Raw genomic sequence first — 25,440 nt, 5'->3', positions numbered from 1 at the left:
ATAACCTAACTCATTGAAATAACACTATAGTTAAGACAGTAGACAGACATCCTCCAGGAGAGTTCTGGTTTTGGCCAGCAAACAAAGTCTTTTTTTGTGTGTGTCCTCTTAGGCTTGTCGTTCTGAGTACTGTAATCTGTTATCACAAATATAGAAAGTAAACAAGAAAAAAATAAAAATTCTTCTATGTTTAATTCTTCATGGCTTGTTTCTTAACCAACTGAAAAAAAATGCGATTCCATGAAAACTTTTAAGATGATAAAATTTTCCAACTCTCTATTTTTGTATTAGAAATCTTTTACCATTAAGAATTTAGGAGATTAGGGGTTTGGGATGTAACTCAGTGGTAGAGCACTTGCTAGGATGCTCAAGTTCAATCCCCATCATTGAAAAAAAATAAAACTTTAGGACCCCATTAGACACTTTCATCTAGTACCTGACCCTGTGGCATTTGATAGGGTATAATTTTCTAAGTATTGTTAGACTGGAATTCTTTGATAAGTATTACTAAATTGTGTAAGGGATAGATTTTGTGCAAAAATGATTTACTTCTAAAGAGCTAAAGGTGTTACTTAGCACCAGGGTTTTTGTTTTAATATTGTTTTTTTAAACATACCAGATCTAGCCTTACACTGGCACACCTCATACTTTGGAACATTGTCTCATCTATTAGAAAATATGTGCAGTACATTGCACCTGAGATAGCTCATACATATCTTTCAGTTAAATATAAAAAGTAAATGTTATCTCTGATATTTCACTGTAAAAAACCTTTTACAAGTATGGTAATTCAAGCTGCTTGTGTGTTGCATACAGTTTTAAAATTTATTTTTTGCAGAAATTTTGCCAACCATTTTTTTGGCAGGGGTTGGGGGACAATTGGTATTATGATATGGATAAAGCAGTGAGGTTACCAGTCTTTTCCCCCTCCTCATGCTTTTTAGGGCATGTCTTTTAATATTAGCAAGCAAGACTTTTATACTTTGTCCTTTTGAGTATCCATTTCATAGACTGACTTTGTGAAACCTAGCTCTGTTTTCCTGCCTTAGTATATTAAGGCTTAACTTTAAATGCCTCCACAGACTGCTGTGCCCTCCCATATGGCTTAACTTTAGTGGAGCATTGCTAGAAATAGAGTGACCCCTCAGATGCTACCAAAGTGAGTAGGAATTTGAATGCCCCTACCCAGGATGCATGCTCCCCTGCCTTCCACCATTACCCCAAGTCTCCAGAACATGTCTGCTGATGGTAGTTCTCTGTCCTTGACCTGTTCTCCACCATTTCACCACCTTCGGAGTTTGTTGCTTCCTTTCCCTGTGGTTGCATATAATCTCCATCTCTGCTTCTGTTCTTTTCCTTCTACACTTTGCCATTGCTTTCTTCACAGTTAAAAGTAAATCCTTTCTTGTTTCTTTTGTGTCTTTTCCTGTCATTTCTTCTTTACTATTTAATTTTGACTCTGGTGTGTGGTTTGTTTATAGCCTTTGCCTTCCATGGGAATACCTATAGTTGGAAAGAAATCAGCTGATCACAGCTGTATAGTTCAGTCTAGCGGTTTTCATTTTTGCTCATGTGGGAGCTTTGTAGGCTTTATGTATTTTTAATTTCTGGGTTTATTCCAACCACTAGATGAAGTGGGACCTGTTTACTCTTGATTTTCCCCCATGTTGTTTTTTCTGCCAGATTTTTGTATTATTGATTCATTCTACGGAAGAATATAGAATATCTAAGACATTCCTTTCAAAAGAGCTCAGCTTTTGAGTTTCCTGCCTTGTTTTTGTTAATTATTGTCTGGATATATAGACAAACATTCAGGGACATTGAAGTTAAAAAAAAAAACACTTAACTCATGTTTTGTTCAGGTAAGTATGAGGCAGTGTAGAGAAGTGATTAAGAGGGTAGACTCTGGAGTTAAGCCTATCTTGGTTTGAATGTTGACTCTAGCTTTTAACTAGTTCTGTGACTTTGGGGGAAATTATTAAATATCTTTTTGTCTCAGTTTCTGTGTTTATAAAATACAATAATACTTCACAGAGTTATTTTTATTAATTAAATAAATGTGTGTGTGTATTAGCACTAGAATAGTACCCACTTTATTATTGGTAGCTATTATTATTATTACTGTTATTTTTAAGCTTAATATTTGACCTGCTTCTGCCTTTAAGGTTTCCTTTATGTCATGCAAATTATATTGTGTACATTTTAAATTGAGGAATATTATCCAACCTGAGAAGGTTTAGTCACATTAAACCCTTGCTTATAAACTCAGAATATGGGAAAGAATACAGATTTTAGAAGGAAAAAGGACTAATATGTTAATGCTGAAATTTTTTATGAAATTGAAACACAAAAAAAAGAAGTCAGCAAAGAAAACTGGGCAAAGCTGGATAGCATAGTTTAAGCATATCAATGTTCTAAGGAAAGTGACCAAGCCCCTTGTTTAAAATAAGACTATTTGCAGGTTTATCTCAAACCACTTCTAACCATAAATAGATTTTATGTATATTAACATGTATATTATAACATTTTAATCAAATGTATATTATAACAGTAAAGTATATGTATTTATAAATGTATGCATATACATGTGTATATGTGCGTGCGAAAGCGTGTGCACGTGCACACACACACTTTTTCCCCCTTTCCCCCAGTATTGGGGATTGAAACCAGGGGCACTTGACTGCTGAGCTACATACGCAGACCTTTTTATTTTAAGATAGTCTCGCTAAGTTGCTGAGGCTGGCTTCAAATTTGGGAACCTCCTGTCTCAGCCTCTTAAGTAGTTGGGATAATTGGTGTGCATCACCATATACCCAGCATTTTTTTTAAGAACTTTATTAATGCTAGTAGATAAATCAGGTAAAATGAAAAATTCTTCATTTCATAGTGTACTAGTTCATTTGTTTCACAAATGAATATTTTTCTTTTTCTTAGAATCTTATCACATACCTATATGATATTTGTAAATCTAATAAAATTACAACTATATGTATGTACTCTAGTAACATTGGCAAAATGACACATTTGGACATGGGAGGGAAAAACATTTAAACTGCTATTGTTATTTAACTGATGAGAAATGTTCATATGACTACCTGATTTTTTTTTCTCTAAAACAAATAAAAATGGCTAATACCCAGGCCACTTAACTTTTGAATTGACATAACAGGAGTAAAACTTTATTAATTTTTAAAACTTATTTTATTTTCCCCAGAATATTCACAGGGTCTACAAGGCTAGATGGAAATGCTATTGGTAAGTATGTGTATTCTATTTACAAACAAGCCCTTTGCCTAAAAAAAAAGTTTTTAAGTTGAATTAAAAAAATGTATATGCATTTATGTTATAGTGGATTTTGTCCGTTGGCTCTGTGCTGTGTCTATGGATGAATTACTTTCTACTACACACCCGAGAATGTTTAGTCTACAAAAAATAGTAGAAATATCATACTACAATATGGGAAGAATAAGATTGCAGTGGTCTCGGATTTGGGAAGTTATTGGAGATCATTTTAATAAGGTATTTGAATAATTATAGCATTTGTTTATATTTGTAATATTTTTCTTTGTTTAAAATTGAGACTTTTTTCTTTTCCCACAGTTGCCTATTACTTTTTCATAATTAAGCTCAGAAAACCGTTTGAGTCCTATTCTTTTTTGTTTTTTTTAAGAAATGATTGTTCAAGGTTTTAAGGATTTATTTAAAATATCTATTTTCTTGTTGAGAAATAATTTTTACTATACCTAGTGCCTTTATGGAGACTTAGGATTTATCTACTTATGCTGCTAACTTTGTAATTTTTCTAAGGCAAATAAAGGAAAAAGATTTATAGATTTTCACCACTGACATTAGCATCTTGCTTTTTTATTGCCAATACAGGTTGGCTGCAATCCTAATGAAGATGTAGCTATTTTTGCAGTGGACTCTTTGAGGCAATTGTCAATGAAGTTTTTAGAGAAAGGGGAGCTTGCAAATTTCAGATTTCAGAAGGATTTCTTAAGACCTTTTGAACATATAATGAAACGGAACAGGTATTATGTTTGTGGAATTGCTCCATACCAGAAAAACCTTTCTATTTCCTATAGTAGGGGGAAAACAGAAGGGGGGAGGGACTCGTGTGAGTTTTGTTTGTATGCATATCCAAGCAATTACATTAATATTTTAGGTCTCCAACAATTCGAGATATGGTTGTACGGTGTATAGCACAGATGGTTAATTCTCAAGCTGCTAATATTCGGTCTGGGTGGAAGAACATATTCTCTGTATTTCATCTAGCTGCGTCTGATCAAGATGAAAGCATAGTGGAACTTGCATTTCAAACAACAGGGCATATTGTCAGTGAGTATTCTTTAAACTGTGCTCAAGAAAGAAAGAAAAGCCTAATGTATTCAGAAAGAAAGAAAAACCTAATTCCAGTACAGTTAAGATTAATGTTTAGCAAATCTTGCCTACAGAACCAGAATAAAGCAAATCTTGCCTACAGAACCAGAATAAACAAATAGTTCACTTTTTCAAAAATATCTCTATTAGTGCATGTTATTTATTTATTTAATGTGGTACTGAGGATTGAACCCAGTGCCTCACAAGCACTGTACCACTGAGCCACAACCCCAGCCTTAATAGTTCATTTTTATAGTGAGCTTTCATTAAGGATTTGCTGCATGGCATGAACTGTAAGCACTTTTCCATGTATTTTCTTTAATCTTCAAAGCTCTTTAAGTATATTTAGCCCCCTCCTCACTTTTTAAAATAGATTTGGAAACTCAGGCCCAAAGGAGTTATAATTTGTCTAAGGTCATAGAACTAGTAAGTGATGGAAACTTGTTTTTGACTACTACATTGTACAACCTCCTTTGACTTTCAGGGGTACTGAAATACTTAAGAATATAAGTTAACCCTGTATAGAAAGTAATAATGATGACCATTGTCAACTCCAGAATTACGACATCATTGTTAACTATCATTTTAATGTTGGCTTGAATTAAATATTATTCTAAAGCACTTACAATATTTTATGTAGTGCTATCTTTGTAGGCATTATCTCTATTTTATAGGTCAAGAAGCAGAGATCAGCTGAGTAATTTGGTATATTTAACAAAATTGATTCAGTACTACTCTGTTTCAGTCACTTAATTAGGTGCCATGCTAATAGTGTAAACAAAATGTTATGTTTCACTTACCTCCCTACTGAGGACAGACAAGTGGTAGACAGATTTGAATTCTGTATTTGGACATCAAAGCCAACATAAGAAGTTTGTAGTGCATTTAGAGGTTGATGTATATTGGGGATAATTAGAAATTATTGAAAATTTATAGTCATTTTGGTATTTTTTTTCCTGTTTTAGCACTTGTATTTGAAAAACACTTTCCAGCCACCATTGATTCTTTCCAAGACGCAGTAAAGTGTTTATCTGAATTTGCGTGCAATGCAGCTTTCCCAGACACAAGTATGGAAGCAATTCGACTTATTCGCCATTGTGCAAAATATGTGTCTGATAGACCTCAGGTATAGCATCATTTAGTAAACAGAATTTTCCTGAGTACTTATTTCCAATTAAAAATCTTAATTTGCTTGGGAATTGAGAGTATATGAAGCATTTATTTTTCAGTGAACCTCAAAACAGTTTGAGCGTAATTCTGAACTATGAAGATTAATGGTTGTTTACCATTATAGAAGATGTTAGTATTTTTCTTTCATATGTATTCACTTGTTATAAAAACTTTATGTGGCACAGGTTGAGTTATACCCTATGTAGATAAGGAAACTTAGGCCCAGAGGACTTTTAAAAAGTGCTATTTCCTGTAGTGCTAGTTATCTGCCTGTGTTCAGCAGCACTGAAGTTAACAACCTCAAGTTGAAGTTAACTATTAGGTTAACTGAAGAAGTATAGACTTAATCTCTTAATTAAAGGTTGAATTGATAATCTGGCTGCCAGTGTTAACTTGCATATCTGAATCGATCTTTATAAGCATAAAGGAAATGATACTTCATAGACTTGGCAATATGATTTTACGGTGTACAAAACATGCACCTTTGGATTGCTTAGTACTATGCACATACATCAACACATTTGACCTTCATACCTTCCCAAGGTAGTTAATATAGCTGTGTGTTATTATCATTATTTAAATAATAAAAATGGGACCTGAATAAGCCAGGCTAATAATGTAGAGAACTACTGACAGCTGAAGGTAAAGCCAATTTTTGGATTTTAGCACAGTGTTCTTTATAGACAACTATAGTCTTCATCTTTTTATAAATTATTATTTATTAAATTGCTCACTTTTGATTGGTAGAGCACTTAATTTTTTTTCTTGCGAAATAATGTGCTGGATATGAAGGTATTTTGTTTTGCCTTTAATAATCCTACCTTTCTTACTGAAGGCTTTCAAGGAATACACAAGTGATGATATGAATGTGGCGCCTGAAGACAGGGTGTGGGTGAGAGGATGGTTCCCAATTCTCTTTGAGTTATCCTGTATCATCAATAGATGCAAATTAGATGTAAGAACCAGGTAACAATCAGTATTTGAAATTTGAGTTTTGAAGGATTTATTTTGATTTTAACCTTTCTTATGTGAACACAAGTTCACAGTTAAAGACTATATATAAATTGTTTTATCAAATATAGTAATTATTAGACAGATTTTAAAGGTATATTAGCATAATGTAGTAACATGATTTTAAAATGTGTTATATGAGTACAGTTTTTCCTAAATTGAAATGGCCAACTTTTATGTCTTAATATCTCAACAAATCTTTAAGCCCATCATGAGTACAACTTTCTATTAAACAAAATCCCTTTTAGATATCTCACCTTTTTAGGAAGAATTATTAATTATTGTACATGTATCTTTATCAGATTTTTAAAGAAATTATAAAGATAGTTCAATATTGTTCAAAATTGTACCAAATTATAGAAATTCAATAAAAGAATGTATCTCTCCTTCCCCTTACATCAGAGCCACACTCACCAAGGTGTTAAATTTGAGTTATGGCCTAAGAAACTTTTTATTTTTATAGCTTTATTTATAACAAATTCTTAGGAAATAAATAATCCAAAGTCTGTAATTATAAAGAACTTTTATATGCATTCTCATTTGATTCTCTCATAGTTCTGTAGATTTAGGATAAAGTAATTAACCTAGAATCCTAGATATTCTTTCTTCCTACACCAGCTACTATAAAATATTATTTTTTTAAATATAAGTTTCTAAAAACATAAGCAGTAAAAGTTCTTGGATGCTATTGATTTCTGTGTTTACTTTGGAGCCTGGGGGAAGAAAATCAGGATGGCCCACATCTTCTTACCCACCTTAGTCATGGGAGGTGGTAACCTTGAAGGGAAGGAAATGGACTTCAGTCTCAGCAGATGGAGACAGAGGGAGTCTTGTTAGAGTGTAAGGAGGGAACTATAAGTCTAGCATCACAGAGGTCTGTTTTCCTGTGGAAGATTGTATCTTTCCCAAAGTTTCTTAATACAGTGTGTACCACTACATGTGTAACACAGTAGATGTCTTAGGGATCAGATATGAATGTTGTGAATTTGCTGTAGGACTGAACATACATGTCATTTTACAACATTCGTATCACAGATATTTATTGAGAACCTACTAGGTACCAGATGTGTTCTATGGAGAGTAAGCATAGCAGCAAGTAAGCTAGACTGTACAGTCCTTCTTATGGAACAAAAATTTCAAAGAAATTTTTGTTGTGGCTGACCATCAGATTTTTGGAAAAAAAAACCATTTCTAAACTGAAAGAATACTTAAATTTTACCAGCAAAGAGTAACATGGAAAAAAAAAATCAAACAATTTAATGTTTTATTTTAGGAAAGATAAGTTTCAAGCACTGTGGAATGGGGAGGGGTGGAAGTAATATAAAAAAGAAATGTACAGCCAGGGCCTTTCAGGTTTTTTCCCTGCATGATGTATCCTAAGGAATCCTATTGTTTTACAACTTAAATTTCATAAAATCCATATCATGTGTTAAAGACCAGTTTTAAACTTTCTGATTTTAATAGTTTTGTGTTAGAGAAAACTATCTTAGGAAGAGGGTGGGTTTTTTTGTATTATAGGTTTCCTAATCATGTTTTGTCATTTTAGGGGTTTAACAGTAATGTTTGAAATAATGAAAACATATGGCCACACTTATGAAAAACACTGGTGGCAAGATTTATTTAGAATTGTTTTCAGAATATTTGACAATATGAAATTGCCAGAACAGCAGACAGAGGTAAGAGAACACAAAATCTTCATTTTAATCAAGTTAAAAGTTCTTAATACTTTCACTCAGTACATTTAGAGTTTCAAATTAAACACATTGAACAGAGAAGAATTTCTAGGAAATTTTTAATTCATGAGAAATAATTAGTATGTCTATATAAATAAGAACACTACTTGGGAATGTGAGTTAGCGTTTTTTGTTTGTTTTCATTCTTTCTTTTAAACTTTGTTTCTTTTCCACATTTTGATGTTACAGCTATAAAACACCAATAACTTTCTTTAGTATTACATTGTGACTTTCTATTCTGTATTGAATAAAATTTATTATATTCATTTCAATGTATTTTATTATAAACCAGTTATAGTATGCATTTAAGGCAGTATAGAAAGATAGCTTAAATTTTTCTATTTTTCTAATATAGCATTATTAAGTACAGACTTGCATTTACCCTTTATGTTTGGAAAGAAGAAATTACTTATTTTGTATAAACCTTCTTAACTTTTATGGTGTTTTGAAGTACTTCAGGACAATCAGTTTTTAAATCTGTGCTAATGCCACTAACATAAATTCTTTTTCTTCTTTATTTCCTTGTTCTGATATACTCTAGAGTAAGGCCAGCTATAGAACTGTTTGAGAAATCATAATGTTAATGTCAGGACACTGTCAGTGATAGTTTTCTAACAATCTAAACAGTGCAGAAATTAGCAGAGTTATTTCATAGATACATAGATTAGATATAGATAGATAGATAGATAGATAGATAGATAGATAGATAGATAGATAGATATCAGATCTTGAAATGCCTACAGTGTTGTAAAGGAATTTAAGTGACCTGAAAGGAGTGCTGACAGTATCATGTTTTAAATATGCAAACACATTTCTCTTAATTCTCGTAGTTGATGAATGGTATGACCTTAATGTAATGACTTCCCCCCCTCCCCCAGAAAGCTGAGTGGATGACAACAACTTGCAATCATGCACTTTACGCAATCTGTGATGTGTTTACCCAGTATTTGGAAGTGCTCAGTGATGTACTTTTGGATGATATTTTTGCCCAGCTATACTGGTGTGTGCAGCAAGGTAGGTCTATAACATCTGTGTGACACAGTGTTTACATGTGAACTTGGTAACATATACATAAATTGTTCACTTTTCTTTTCTAGACAATGAACAGTTAGCTCGATCTGGTACAAACTGCTTAGAGAATGTGGTTATTCTGAATGGTGAAAAATTTACACTAGAAATCTGGGATAAAACTTGTAACTGCACACTGGATATCTTCAAAACCACAATCCCACATGCGTAAGAAAACTATTGCAACTTTATGTTTGTGTATTGAATGAGCTTATAACAGTGTTTTAAGTATGATAGTAACTAGTGATTTATATAATGAAAATCCTTGTAATCATGCTCAGTGTTACATGAATTCAGTTTTATTAATAAATCGCATTCCTGTATAACCATACAAATATAAGAATTTTTTTTTTTAAGAGAGGGATTACCAGGGATAAAATATCCAGAGGCGTTTAACTACTGAGCCACATCCCTAGCCCTTTTTACTTTTTGTTTTGAGACAGGGTCTTGCTAATTTTCTGAGGCTGGCTTTGAACCCCCATTCTCCCTCCTGAGTTGCTAGAGTTACTGGAATTATAGGCGTGTGTCACCACACCCAGCTGAATTGAATTTTTTATGAACCAAAATCTTGGGTCATAATGGAATGACGCCACTGACTTTAAAAGATTTTATTTGTACATATCACACCAAGTGGTAATTTTTAATTCAAGGGGAGAAAGCTTCCCTCCTCAACATATGTTTCAGTTACTGTAGATTTAATCTCTAAAGAAAATCTTTCCGAGTATTGTGTTGTTTTACAATAAGTTACCATTTTTTAAGGGATATGTTTGGAATTGAATTATAATGAGATAGTTGTTATTGGTGGGGGAGGGGGAAATTCAGACAGAGTTTGGCTATTTAACACCTGGATTATTTGTAGGACTGATGATTAGAACTTACTGGCCAGCTCAATCTTGGAGATGTCTTGTCTGTATGTAGTTTTACCTTATATTTATCATTTTTAAATCTACAGATAGATTTTTCTTAAAACATCTTATTTAGTAAACACACAGATATTTACTGATTTAAAACCATATATGAGAATTAGTAATTAGTTCAGATTTTTAAGCTTCTTGAAATGCATTCTATATGTTGGCAGTGTTATAATTTCCTTGTAAATATCATAATCAGTAGTACTTCAAACAGAAGAAATATACTCCTAAAAAAGCAGTCTCTAGGTAGGGTGACTCTGAAAGGGCACACAGTGATTTTTTTTTCACCTATTTCTAGATTTTGGGTAATTTTTCTTATTTTTTTGGTACACTTTTTTTGTTAGAACAATGTGAATAACTGACAAATAATGCATGTCTGTCAGAGTTTATGACCTGTGACCCTGTGTCAAAGGTAATATGAATTCTTGCTTTGCAGTTGTCACTATGACATCTTTACAAAAACTAACTGGGCTGTATATTCTTTTTTATTTGCAATTTTACTTTTATATATTTGAAATAGGGCCTGTGCATGTGAGGCAAGAGCTTTATCACTTTATCTCCAGCCCCTACATTATTTTGTGTAAGAATTAGATCTATTGTAATAAGTTACATTTTCAGGACTACATATACACATATATCTCTGTGTGTGTGTGTGTGTGTGTGTGTGTGTGTGTGTGTGTGTGTATGACATTAAGTATCACCTAATAAACATCTTAATAGAAAAATATCTGTACTGCATTTTATATTGAATTGCAGTGATCTGTTGGCTGACTTTTCTACTCCATTCCTCACAGGCTCCTCCTCAGAAACAAGAAATTGACCCTTAATCATGTTTCCATTTTATACACCTAATATGAGATTGGCAACTTAGTTTCTCATTTGGGCCAAATGTTAATTTATGTATTTTTACACTTTTTAATAGACTCTGAAAAGTTCTGTGATTTTTTTAATTCTGTAAAGTTTTTTGAAAAGTCTTAAAGGCTTTAAATCTTGCCTTGGAAAATATTTAAAGAAAGTAATACTCAGAATAGTTCTTGAAACTTTTCACAAAGTGTATTTTATAGTAAAACTGATAACCAGATTATCCTTCTAATATATTAGATGCTACTAATTAGATACTACTTAACTACTTTTAGAAATACATACTGTAAACTTTTTACTAGATGCTTTTCAGCGTAGTCTTGTGACACATTCATGTTTTTTTCAAAATACATTGGACATGTAATGTGGCATACCCTCCCAGTGATTGTTGTGACTTTGTTTTTTCAAAGGCTTCTGACCTGGCGTCCTACTTCTGGAGAAACTGCTCCCCCACCTCCATCACCCGTGAGTGACAAGCAGTTGGTAAGTAGTTATTTATCAGGGGTAAAATTCTACATGTAAGTGTGCTAGTCATGTTCCTACCACTGTGACAACACACCTGAACCTGGGTAATTTATAAAAGAAATTATTTTCTCTCATTTCTGGAAAGAGAGATGAATTTGCTATTAGGTTAAATTTCCTGTTGGTAAATTTACAGTTTAACTCCTACGTGCCAAGCAGAGGGCATTTAAAATTATTTTTTAATATAGGACATAGGGTAAAATGATTTCAAGGATTATGAATGGCAGGTACCAGATTCCATAGGGATTTTCATGCCAATTAGAAGATATTATTCGGTCTTATTTTATATAACATTTGTATTTGGATAAAATTTTACCTTACAGAAAAGTTGCAGATACAACAGTACAAGAATTTTCAGTATACCCTTTATCCAGTGTATTGGCTTTCTAGGGCTGCTGTAACAAATTACCACAAACTTGGTTGCTTAAGTTCTAATGGCCGAAGGTCCAAAATCAGGAATCAGCAGGGCTTCCACATTCCCTCTGAAGACTAAAAAGGAATACTCTTTGCCTCTTTTTAACTCCTTGTGGCTGCTCATCCTTCCTTGGCATTTCTCATGGCTCTTTCCTCTGGGTCTGCAGCTCTCCTTACTGAACCATTCCTTCTTTTTCTTTCAGTTAGTACATATTTTCAGCCAAGTAGTTCTGTCATCCCATTTCCTGATATAATCCTAGAAGTCTGGCAATTTTATTTCATCCATTTCTATTTATTTCAGTCTAGACTGGTTTTATTTCTACCTGTATGTCTTTCTCAAAATCTTCATGGGTCTCCTGTGTATATAAAGAGCATCCATTCTTTTAAACAGATTATCCAGAGATTTTTTTATTTTCCTGGATAACCATGTATTTTGTTTCTGGCTTCAGTTCTGATGTTCATTTGGACCTGTTAGTCACATACCTGATCTTGCCAACAGAAAGTTGTCCAACCATATTACTGGTTTATCCATATCATTGGTTGGCCTTCTCTTCAAAGCATGCTGTCCTAACACTGCATTTCCTAATTATGGTATCTTTACAATCTGCATAGGCTGAGAGATCTTCCCAAACTATAGGTGCTAGTACCTTTTTGCTTAACAGTTCTTTACTCAGCTTATCTCTTTCTTGTTGCATTTTACTTCAAAGCAGCAAGGGAAAATAAGGCCATACCTTTAGCACTGCTTAGAAATTTCCTCAGTTAAATATCTTTATCTGGTCATCCTGATCACTTATAAATTTTGCTTTCTGAGCCCTGCAGTACAACACAATTCAGCCAAATTTTCTGGCACTTTATAGCAAGGGTCACCTTTCCATCAGCTTCCAATAACATGTTCCTGATTTCCTTCTGTTAACTCTTCAGAAGCACCTATTAACTTATATATTTCTATAAATATCCTGTTCTTGACCATGTATATTCAAAGATAGAAGAAATTTTCTCTACTGTGCATTTCTTTTCCTTCTAAGTCTTTGTTAGAATTGCCTTTAATGTCTGTATTTCTACCAGCAGTATCTTCAAGGCAGTCTCTGCATTTTCTGTTAAATTCCTCAGAACTCTTTGAGCCTTCCCCATTATCCAATCCAAAGCCATTTCCCCATTATTACATATTTGTTACAGCAGCTCCCCACTGCATGATATCGGAATCTTTTTCATTCTACCAGAGAAACAATGTGAAGTGGGAAGGAATTTATGGGACAGGTCAGCAGGTTGGAAACTAAACAGGATTTGAAGCTGCTGTTCACAGGCAGGATTTTTTCTTATTCAAGAAAATCTTAGTTTACACCTTAAAATGAGGCCCTTCCAGATAATTGAGAAATAAGCTCCTTTACTTAAATTAACTATGAATATTAACCACATCTATAAAATATCTTCAGAACAATCCTTGAATTAGTGTTAATTTAATTATTTGGCTTAGGTATTTGGCTGAGGTAAGTATATAGGACATTGGTACTACATCCTAGCCAAGCTGACAAAACTAATCGTTACACCAAGTTTTTCCATATGTTATCATTTTACCTCAGTTGCTTTTTATCATTTCATCCTTTTTTATTTTCATTCCCCATTTTACTAAATTCTTTGGAAGTAATTTGCAAATATGATGCCTTCTAAAAAATGCTGAAACCATTTTAGTTTTTTTTTTCTTGAGGGGGAAAAAAAGATGTCTTACACAACCACAGTGTAATTATTAATCACTGAAACAAAAGGCCTTATTCAAATTTCTACTAATGCCCTTGAATGTTAAGCCCAGGAGACCATAATATAGCAAAGTAATACCCATTGACTTGTTCCCCACAGCTTTTAAATTTTCTAAGAAATTGTCAACAATTGAAACTTACATTTCACAGAAAAATAACATTCTGATGAATTTTTTCTTGGGAACTATGACAACTAGTATACAGGGCCCACATTGCTCCATGGCTGATCTAGTGAAGCTACTTATTCATCACAGATCCCACCACTTCTTAGGACATCTGTTTCAAGCCCAAAATGAAATTGCACTCATGTTTTATTTGCTCCTGCTACTATATAGAATTTGTAGTGTAGGCTTTGATTCTGTCCAAACAAAATCTTGACTCCTCATGGGTCTAGTTCTGTGCCCTTCAGCAAGTCACTCACCCTCTGGGCACAGTAAGGCTCCTAGTGAGGATTAAATCCGGTAATGTGGGTAAAGCCACACTGTGTCTGTGCCTGGTCCAGGATCCAAAATGGTGACACAGGGTGCTTCCAAATCTGGCTCACAGACTTCTCCAAATGCTATAGCACTTTCTCACCTTCTGGTCTCCTGAGCTGCTAATTGCTGCTGCTACCACCATTTCTGATACTCACTTCTTCTTTTACCCTTTCTTCCTTGTATTCTTCTCTATACTACTAAAATTTTGCCAATAAACAGTGATACTTTTTTTTTTTAACTTTAATTCTTAGGTGAATTTTTTTGCTATGAATTTTGGAGTACTTTTTAAAATTAATACTCCATCACTGTAAAATAATAATTTTATATATATATATATATATATACACACACACACATACACACAGTATAATTTTTTAGAATGGTGTAATAAGAAATATTTTCATCCTTTCAGTGTGCTTAACATTGATTTTTTTTTATTTATTAGGATACAATATCACAGAAATCTGTAGATATACATGATTCTATTCAGCCAAGATCTGCAGATAATAGACAGCAAGCATCATTGGTTTCTGTCACTACTGTGAATGAAGAAGTCAGCAAAATTAAATCTACAGCAAGTGAGTTATTTCTCTTAGTAAAAATAAGTTGTGTCTTTATGTAGCTAAGGGATAACTTTTAAATTTTACTTTAATATTAATAAGCATATGCTATAATTGATTATGTAGCCACTTCTTTACTGTACCTACCCTGACTTGGACATACATCACTGACAGATAAATTCTTTATCCAAGAACCAGACTAACACTTTTACAATATCAGCTTTTTCTGCATTTTAGCAATGCATTTGGCTAATGTTTATATTGAGAACATGAGTTTTCCTTCTGCATCCTCTCCATATGTCAGCTCCATTTTCTATCTGTACAGATAGGGTCCAACATTGCCGCCTTCTACCCATCTGTCAGGGCACTTAATAAAGGACCCCTGCTCTCTAGGCAAGAACACCCACCTCTAAGGATCAAAGTCTTGCCACACTGTTGCCCATTCCACAGATCTACATAGGAAGCCAAGGGCCACCTTTAGTCCTCTCACCTTTTCCCAAAAAAGGGGAATCTCCTTCACTTTTACTAAATTGGTTCAGTTTCATTTGCTGCAGGAAAATAACCCCTGGGGAAGACTGCCATCTCCTTAGAAAAGAACAGGACAGCTTTAAGTACTTTTTTAAAATTGAGGTTAAATTCACAAAACAGCAACTATTTTAAACAATTTATTGACATTTAGTACATTTAGTATGTTGTGCAACAGTGACCTCTGTCTAGTTCTCAAACACTTTTTCATCTCAAAAAAGAAACTCTGTGACCATTGTGCAACCATTCCCTAGTCTCCTCTTCCCTACCCCCGGCAACTATCTTTCTGCTTTCATTTATGGATTGGCTATTCTGTACGTTTCATATAAATGGAATTCTACAATGTTTGACCTTTTGTATCTGGCTTTTTTCACTTAGCATTATGTTTTTAAGATTCATTTTATTGTACGATGGATCACTAACATATTGCTTTTTATTACTGAATAATAATCCACTATATATGTGTATATATGTAGGTACCATATTTGGCTGTGTATTCATCCACTGATAGAAGTTGAGTTTGTTTCACCTTCGTATTGTGAATGGTCCTGCTGTGAACATTCGTGTACAAATAATGCTTAAGTACCTGTTTTCAGTTTTTCTGCAGATGAAGAGTAGAATTACTGGGTCATTCTCTGTTTGACTTTATGAATAACCATCAAACTGTTTCCTATAGCCCGTGGCATCTTTTTTACAGGAGGTGTTTCTCTGTCTGATGAGAATGGCAGCATAGTACTTCAACTGTCTCAAAGGCAACTGCCTCATTTTTTTCTATATACCTTCAGAAAACACCATTGCTCTATCTAGTCTTGATTCTGTACCTGCAGTCCCATGTAGTTAACATTTACTTTGGTTTGTTTTTTCTCCTGTAGTGACCCAGTGAAATAGTCATATGATATAACCTTGGCACTGTCAAGCCTTATTATGAATAGAATTCGTCCAAATAGATATTGTCCGCAGACCTGCTTCTGGTCCCTGCTGGTGGACTGTAGTTAGGATCTCTGTCAGTTTTCAAAAGTTGCTACAAAGAGTGGCAAGGCAGCTTCCCTGTTCAGTCACAGCGCAGCCTTATCTGTCAAACTCTCAGTTGCTAGGAGCACCTAGATGCTTGGGTGCTGCTGAAACCTCTTAACATCCACCAGCAGCACACGTTGGAACTAAAGATGACACATCTCCTTAGACATCTGCCTGCTGCTAAGTCCTCTCTGGAGTCAAGTAATACTAGGAGTTTGTCCCAGGGACTGAGGTGCTTTTATGACACACATGAAGGAAAGGGAGTGCACCTTGTCAGTTGTGACTGTAGTAGAGGAAGATGAAGACTATATTTTAGGAAGAGCTAACCTTGTAGACCTGTGGGTTCCTTTGTTATAATTTTCTTTTTTACTTGGGATCTAGCAGTAAAAATCAATTGTTAAATTGAACATTCTTCCTGAAAAATATCTGGAAAGGGACCTTTTTTTTAATGACCTCAATAAGAATGGATTTAATTTATTTTAAATTTAAATTTATTTCTTTTAACTTTTTTAAAAAATCTTTTAATTATTGATGGACCTTTGTTTTATTTATTTGTATGTGGTGCTGAGAATTGAACCCAGTGCCTCACGCATTGTAGGCAAGTGCGCTACCACTGAGCCACGACCCCAGCCCCTAAATTTAAATTTATTTTAAGAATAAATTTAAATTACTTTTAGAAAAAGAGAATTTGTAGTAATACCTTTTATGGTAGAAAGAAACTGAGGGATTTTTAAGTTATCCAGAGCTGGAACCATTACTTTGAAACTGATTGACCTGCTGTCTCTCTTAGGTAGCTGCCCTGAGACTTTAGGATAGAGGTATGGTCTTGTTGTCTGGGTCTTTCTGCCCTCTCTAGGGCCACTAGGCGGTGTTGCCATTCACAGCTGCATGGTAGCCAAATTTTCTTGCCTAACCTCATGTTTCTGTATCTGCATGGTCAGTGAAATGGAACATTCTTCTAATGAAATTGTCCTTAAGGTTGGGGGTTGTCAGAACTGCCCTGTAGAGCAAATTTGTTCAGCATAGAGGAATGTAACTTGTGTTACAGCCAAGGAAAAAGAAAAGTCATTTAGAGACAGGGTCTCGCCAAGTTACTTACTGCCTTGCTTTTGCTGAAGCTGGCTTTGAATTCACAAGCCTCCTGCCTCAGCCTCCCAAGCTTTCTTTACTTGGTTATTTTTGTAGTAATGTACTTGGCATAACTTTTTATAACTTCTTTACTGCTGGATCCATTTGAAAATAAGACAGGTGTAGCCACAACTCCTAATCTAAACTCAAATGAAATATTCTATGGCTAAACTTACGTATAGTCTGATCAAAATCCTTGGATGTCCTACTTCCTATCTCATGTAGATCTGGTTCCTGTTGTTTTTTTATGGTCCAAGTTTGTGTATTACTTATTTTCAAAGGTGAGACTTGGGTTTGTAGTAAATGCTATTTACATTTTTATGTTTTTATCCATTTGTTACATTTATTTCAAGATTATCCTGAATGTTATTTCAAAATTGGTGGTAGAACCAGCTTGACCATATTCACTATCCTAAAATCATGTAGGGTATTTTTGTTTATTTAAACTTTTATTTTTCTAAGATGTATCTAGATATTGATTAAACATTAATGCCTATGTACTAAAGCAGTATGTCCTTTTCAGTGTGATATGTGCAGGTTACCTGCATATATATTAAATGTTTCCTTAGCATTGTAATGTCATAGAAATTATAAAGGATTCAAAATAATGTTTTGTTTGCATGTGCATTGGGGGGGGTTTCCTCACAGAATTTCCAGAACAAAAATTGTTTGCTGCCCTGTTGATTAAATGTGTTGTGCAGCTGGAACTTATCCAGACCATCGACAACATTGTGTTCTTCCCAGCCACAAGTAAGAAGGAAGATGCGGAAAACTTAGCTGCAGCCCAGGTAAGGACCCTAACAGAGCCACTTTATGTGTAGGAGTAAGGAGGTTAGTGTTACTGGCCTGGGCTTCAAAGCAGAGGCTAGACTAGGAATTTAATTTGGAGGACCTTCGTCACAGAGACGTCACTGTAAACCTCAAGAGTGGTTGATATCACAAGGCATTGAATGGCTATAGCAGGGAGGAGGGTCAGGGACTGAGAATGAGAATCAGGGAATTGGGGAAAGTTAACTGTCAGTGTCATACTTGAAGTCAAATAAAGAAGTTTTCAGAAAGATGTGATCTGATGCTCTGGACAAGTCAAATAATATTACACCTGAGAATTGCTCTCTATAAATTTGGAGGATGTGGTGACCTTGACAGTGTGTCAGTGTTTTACACTGAAGACAAAAGAGTAATTGAAATATGTACAAAAGGAGAGCATTGGAGACAGCAAGCATTGTAACTGTGTCCAGGAGTTTTGCTGTGAAGATGGTACAGAGAGAAACGGGTGGTAGCTGGAGGAGGAAGCATGAGAGGTCAAGAGAGGGTTGCATTGTTGGGCAGTATGGCAATATGTGTTATATATAATGAGAGTTTTCCAGTGGAGAGAAAACCTGAGTGGTGGCAGGTGTGGAGTGGGGGTTTGCTACAGCAGTATTTCTGAGTGACTGGGGATGGTACCTTGTGTAGAGAAGGCACCATTCAGAGTCTATTCATGGTAAACAGAGAGGGCAAAACGTGTAGGATCCAGATACCAAAAGGTTGGTATATTGCAGTAGGAGTTTGTGGTTGAAAAGAGAAGGGAGAAACTTAAGGACTGGAAATAGGCATAGTGACAGTGACCATAGGGCCTAGAGGGGTGCTTGGTGATCAGGATGCATAACAGAAGGTGGACAGTTCCCTTTTTTCTTCTAAGATAGAACAGATTGAGTTTTCATGTCTTACATGAAAACAGGTTTTTGAGGGAGGATATTCAGTGTTAAATTTACTAAAATTGTGATGACTGTGCTGTGGTGGTTTGTTTTTCAAAGAGAGATGCAGTGGACTTCGATGTTCGAGTTGATACACAAGACCAAGGAATGTACCGCTTTTTAACATCACAGCAACTTTTTAAACTACTAGACTGCTTATTAGAGTCACATAGATTTGCAAAAGCATTCAATTCCAACAATGAACAGAGAACTGCTCTGTGGAAAGCAGGTAAGTTGCTCAGGTCCCACATGGTCCTGTTCACTGTGAAAGGATATGCTGGAGGTATGTGCACTATCCGGACTCACAGATTGTTCACTTCAGGTCTGTTAATAATAGTCATGTAATTGGTTCTTTCTAGTCAACAATAAACCAAATAATTATCTGGGTAGATTCATTTCCCCTGTGTTGTTTAGCCTCTTCCCTTCTTAACTGACTGATTTGACTGATTGTTCTTTCATCTTATTAATCCAACATGGGCCTTCCTATTGATACTCATCAGCAAAATAAAAAGCTGTTCTTTTATAAAGAAAAATGATGTGTGAAGACCCTGCCCATGAAATCTGGCATACATACTTGACTTCTTTTTATTTGGGAGTTGGCCATACCTCAGGACAGAAGTGAATGTACTAGGATCCGGAGGTGTATTTATTTTAGATAAAGCTTACTTTTTATTTAAATTTGTTAATTTATCAAGTACATTGACATTGTTAATTTTTTATGTAAGAAATAGTTATTTGGTACCTATTAGACAAACACAGAAACAGCAAAATATGGAAAAATAAGGGAGCTGATGTTTACTTAACATCAAATTTTGCATCAAGTAGAGTGCTTGGTGCTTTACATTTGCTTATTTAATGTAAAATGCCTTTTGTATCCTTTCCTTTTATAACCTAACTTCCAGAAGGAACAGATTGTACTTATTTTTAATTTCTTCTTTCTTCACATTATTGCCATCATTTTATTGGGACTGTTCCTGCAAAAGTGACTAGGCTTCCACACATACTATACCCTTTGCACCTCAGGTATTCAAACAGTATTCCTCTTCCTCCTCCACCCCACCCAGTGCTCTGTTCATGTGGGAGCCCTTCCACTGGCAGACCTCATTGTACTTCTGCAGCTTTGACTGCAGGGTTTCAGATGTATTCATTTGAAGGGTTCCACTTTGCCAGGTCACAAGTTGTTTTAAATCTTATATCAGGTCTGTAAGGGCACAGGGCTGTGGTTCAGGGCAGTCCTGCTTTATAGACATCTGATACCAACAGTTGAATGCACAGAGAATTTTCCTCCCAAAGGGCTGTTTGCTTTTAATTAAGATACCTTTCCAGTCTAATCCTGGAAACATTCCCTTTCTGCAGGCTTCAAAGGCAAGTCCAAGCCCAACCTTCTTAAGCAGGAGACAAGCAGCCTGGCCTGTGGGCTGCGCATTCTCTTCCGGATGTACATGGATGAGAGCCGGGTCAGTGCCTGGGAAGAGGTCCAGCAGAGGCTTTTAAAGTAAGACTCTCGACTGATTACTGCCTTTGATCCATGTGGCTGCGTGGCGCAGAGCAGGAAAGGGACAATGACAAGATCAAGAAGGTAGCTGAACCTTTGGGGCCTGGAAGCCCCTATTTTACAGATCAACTACAAAAGTTAAATACAGTCTTACAGGTGAATGTGCTTATTTTTTTGAGATAGGGTTTCGCTGTGTTGCTCAGACTTGCCTCAAAATCCTGGGCTCAAGCGATCCTCCTGCCTCAGCCTCCTGAGAGTCTGGGACTATAGGCATGTGCCATCATTTCTGGCTTAGGTGAATGTGCTTATACAATTGGTGGCATATGAGCAGATTATGTCTAACACAGTATGAAGGAGAAAGCTTTATCTCTAAAATTTAGAGACTTTCTGATAACAGTTTTTAGGACTTCGTAATATTATTAGAAAATCCATTTTTATACAGCATTCATTTATGAAAATGAGAGCCTGCCTGCCTACCAGCCTTCCTGCATTTAGTTTGAAAAAATATTTGGTTTTTTATTGGTTTGACTTTGTGACAACTAAAATTTGAATTCATGCTAAGAATGAAACATGCCATTTAGAAAGAATACTGTCATCTGCCTCATAGTTTTCTGACTACTTGGGAAGTAGGTTTTCTTAGAGACCAGTTAAATACTTTTTAGAATTTTAAGAAATCACCTAGTCTGTATTCTCCCATTTTACTGTGGCAAGACTATTCAGATCCAGAATGGTCTGGGGCCTAATAAGCAATGAAGGAAAGAGGCACCCCAGGTTTCAGCCCAGGTCTGTTGACATCAAGCTTCTACATGTACTCTGAAACCTTGGCTTTAAGTCATTAAGACTTAAGTTTCTAATTAGTTTTGTTTGCTTGTTTTTGTGGTACTGGGGATTGATCCCAGAACACTATACCACTGAGCTATAACTTACTCAGCCCCTTTTTAAATTTTATTTTGAGACAGTCTTGCTAATTTGCCCAGACTGGCCCCTAAGTTGCTGGGATTTTTTAAATTTATGGAATATAAATGTTAATGTTGACACTAGTTAAAATGTAAACACATGGGATCTAACAAGTTCCTTAGTAGCTAATGTTCACTCCCCTAATTTTCTTAATCATTCTTTCTCAGTGAACACACAAAGCAGCAGGTATGCACGTTATGTAAAAAGAAATCTTTCTTTTGCAGCGTCTGCAGTGAAGCACTGAGTTATTTCCTCACTCTCACATCAGAAAGCCATCGGGAAGCCTGGACCAACTTACTGCTGTTGTTTCTAACTAAAGTTCTAAAGATCAGTGATAATAGGGTAAGTCTGAGGCCTTGTGTCCCTCGTCGCGTTTCTAGCCCCGTGTTGCTCACTCTCAGCGACTGTGCTGCCTACTCCTTCTTGCACATTGGGCCCGTCTATATCTGCCTCATTCCTCCTCAGTTTTCTTTCTCCTTGCTCAGCTTTGTTCTGTAGTCAGCAGTTGTTTCACTGGGGGAAGAAGCAGAATTCCCTAGGACACCTTGATGAACTCCTGGGCTCCTCCAACATTGAAATTCCCATCCTGACCACTGGAGTCATTGACATCCCCAATTTTTAAAACAGCTGTCCAACAGCATCATGGCCTTACACTGCACCCTCTACCTGAGGCTACATCAGCTCCCTGGGCCTGTGCTCCAGGTATTTAGTGGTTCCACGTAACCACAGAGCTCTAGTGAGCTGGCTGTGAAATGTAAAAATTTTATACCAGTAGAAACATTTATATAACTATAAAAATAAATGCATATTTAAAGGTTTTCAGAAATACACATTTTATGGGACTGGGGTTGTGGCTCAGTGGTAGAACGCTCACCTAGCACGTGCGAGGCCCTGGGTTCAATCCTCAGCACCACATAAAAATTATAAAGGTATTGTGTCCAACTACAAAAACTAAATTTTAAAAAATACACATTTTACTCAAAAGAATATAGTAACTTATAGCTTAAATATAAGGAAACAAGGTTTGCCGTGACCCCCTGAATAAGTTGAACACTGCCTTGTACTTCAAACCCTAGGACCCTGTGGAGGTAGGGGAATCCCACTCAGCAGTCAGGTGTTAATCCCTGTGTCCAGAAGTGTTCTATCAGATTTGTGAGCCAGGTAAAGCTTGGAGGTCTCCAAACTCTTCCCCATCCCCAGAGTGTCTCAATTCACTGTCTGCTTATTTTGCTCACAGCATGTCATCCTGTGTCCATCTGTGTGGTGGGTACAGAGGAGCAGGAAGAGAGGAAAAACAAACCAGACCAGTGTTCAGAGACGAGGGAACTGTAGCAGATTTCAGTACAGATACATAAGTTGAACTGTAAAAATTTGAATGTGCTTTGCCTGGAAAATGTTTATATATTTTATATTGTAATATTAGGTAGAATTTTCCCTGAAATGTAACTGATACAAAGAAATAGAATAGGAACTAGAGCTATTTCTTACTTTTGCAATTACTCAGGACAGACAGTGCTCAATTACTAAAAATTTATCAAAGATATGTAGTGGAAAATGTTTTTCAAAATGATGATAGACAATTAAATGAGTTTATTTTGAGTCTTTGAATTCTTCTCAGTCTTTCAGTTCCATAATCCAAGTAGTCACTGCTTGAGGCATACTCAGCCCTTCCTTCATATTCCGTAATCAGTTCACACCCCCAAAAGCTGACTCTAAAGGCAGTTTAGGCTCTCTGATTTGTAATGTAAGCACTACTAACGGAGAAATTAATTTTCCCCCCAGTTTAAAGCTCACGCATCATTCTACTATCCTCTCTTATGTGAAATTATGCAATTTGACTTGATTCCTGAACTTCGTGCTGTTCTTAGAAGATTTTTTCTTCGAATCGGAGTTGTTTTTCAGATATCACAACCACCTGAGCAGGAACTTGGACTACACAAGCAATGATGGGAACTTATTTTTTTTCTGTTGGTGTTTACATCCCTCTGCTCTTTAAAAGGACCCTGGAGCTGAGGATTCCTACCTGAAAAATGGTTTCACAGAATTGCAGTGTTTGAGGGTTACTGGTAAATGTGCTTAGAGCTATAAATCAAAACTTGGAACAGTCCAGTCCCTGTTAGTGATCTGGTGGATTCTTTGTCATGATGAGCAGAAAGCCTGTTTAAACTCTGTCAGCTTATGCTCATGGGTCCTTCCCTGTCCTTTGAGGCAGGGAGAGCCCCACATATTTTTGGCAGGTGTGGAAGAAAAACTTACCCAAAGAACTATAGATGTAAAGATTGAACTTCTGCAAGAAGTACAACTCAGGAGAGCTGTATTTTGAAGGATAAAATGTTTATAATTGGGGGTTGGGGGAAAAAGAATTATTGTTGACGGTAAAAGATATTTAGCAACTATGGTATTCTTATTCTGAAGATTTTTGCACACTCAGGCTATCTGAGATTCTGGTAATCATTCTTCTGTGAAAAATGTACAGAGATGCAGGTCTGTAATATAAAAATCTTAAACATTATATAGTTCTTCCTGCAATGTTTTATTTTATTTCTTTATTTTCTTATCCAATTGCTAAACACCCATAATATTTTGTCAAATGCACTAAACATTTGGGTTGAACTTTTTGTCTTTATTTTGTGTGGAATTTTAGTTTTGCCCTTTTTTGGGGGGGGAGGGGAGGTAGAAGTTTTGAGTTTGACATGCCCAGAAGCTGTTGTGACTGACATTTGTCAAGATCAACGACGGGGGAAAAACAAAAGTAGAAAATATCCCTACTGACAATAACTACCTGTAATATACTTCTCTTAGGGCTTTTAAAGATGAGCCATTAAAATAGAATGATCCTTCATGGACAGAAACTTGAATCACTGCAAATGAATCTAGGTTGCTGTCACTTTCTTTTCTTTTGGGTGGCGGGGCTTGATGTAGATTTTATTCTATGTACAGAATTTAATGTTGAATATATTAAAATAACAAATCTGGCATGGTTTGGGAGGTTAGATTTACTGGAATTGTATTCATACTGTGAATTGTGCTCTGATGGTTAAAGACAAGATTGTCAAGCATTCCATATTAAAAGTGGATGTAGAAAATTTTTTCAGATGGATAAAATGTATATGGTACAGATGTAAAGTTTTCTATGTAAAAAATTCTGTACAACTTTCTGTACAATATTCTCATCTGGCATATTCTAATCAGGTTATAGGTCAATAAAGTTTTTGAATTATTTCATTAGTGCAATGAAAACCTGCATAACCCACAGCCCCATGTTTTATTTTTTTTCTTAAAAGCCAAAGTATGAAAAGACTATTAGATTCTCCCACATACACTGCTCTCTAAGCCATAGTATATTCATAATTTTTGTGTAAATTCACTAATAACCCAAATAAGGCACTATCTTTTTTGAAAGCTGAGAGGAAACGCTCAAGTTCCCTTTGGGGCAGTTCGCAATGTGAGATTGTATCCCATAAGAGTCAGTTAATGTTATGTGGTGAATGGCTTTAAAGAAAATGGAGTATGTCAGTATACTTTGAGGATTGTGTTAAAAAACAGGGAAAGTTTTTGGTCTTCACTTTCATGTCGTCTTGGGACATGCATTTGTACATGTACCGTATTTATTATTGGTAAGACAGCTCTGATTCAAGCCCAGATGGATGGGATGCTAGAGCTGAGAGTGGCAGGGAGCCACCAGGACCTTCTGGTCTGAGGGTAATTACGTGCTTCACACAGCC

The 25,440-nt window shown here is 35.6% G+C and overlaps 1 protein-coding gene across 6 annotated transcripts in view; it reads left to right on the top strand.

Annotated features, from left to right (window-relative positions):
- Arfgef1 (ARF guanine nucleotide exchange factor 1) overlaps positions 1-25,440 on the top strand; it is a 120,358-nt gene that overhangs the window by 82,888 nt on the left and 12,030 nt on the right. For 3 of the 6 annotated variants that reach the window (XM_040294012.2, XM_005322938.5, XM_078017123.1), the window contains exons 24-39: positions 3,215-3,255; positions 3,350-3,519; positions 3,880-4,031; positions 4,166-4,338; positions 5,346-5,506; positions 6,386-6,516; positions 8,108-8,237; positions 9,173-9,308; positions 9,392-9,530; positions 11,545-11,617; positions 14,746-14,878; positions 18,176-18,315; positions 19,324-19,492; positions 20,620-20,758; positions 21,940-22,057; positions 23,498-24,964. In XM_040294012.2, coding sequence (XP_040149946.1) covers positions 3,215-3,255; positions 3,350-3,519; positions 3,880-4,031; positions 4,166-4,338; positions 5,346-5,506; positions 6,386-6,516; positions 8,108-8,237; positions 9,173-9,308; positions 9,392-9,530; positions 11,545-11,617; positions 14,746-14,878; positions 18,176-18,315; positions 19,324-19,492; positions 20,620-20,758; positions 21,940-22,057; positions 23,498-23,662 — 2,170 coding nt within the window. In that variant the 3' untranslated portion in view covers positions 23,663-24,964. The other 3 variants (XM_078017121.1, XM_078017122.1, XM_040294013.2) reach the window with 3 other exon arrangements.

This window comes from Ictidomys tridecemlineatus, chromosome 7 (genome assembly GCF_052094955.1).
Source record: "Ictidomys tridecemlineatus isolate mIctTri1 chromosome 7, mIctTri1.hap1, whole genome shotgun sequence".
Lineage (NCBI taxonomy): Eukaryota > Metazoa > Chordata > Mammalia > Rodentia > Sciuridae > Ictidomys > Ictidomys tridecemlineatus.
This window is presented reverse-complemented; position numbering and strand designations above follow the sequence as displayed.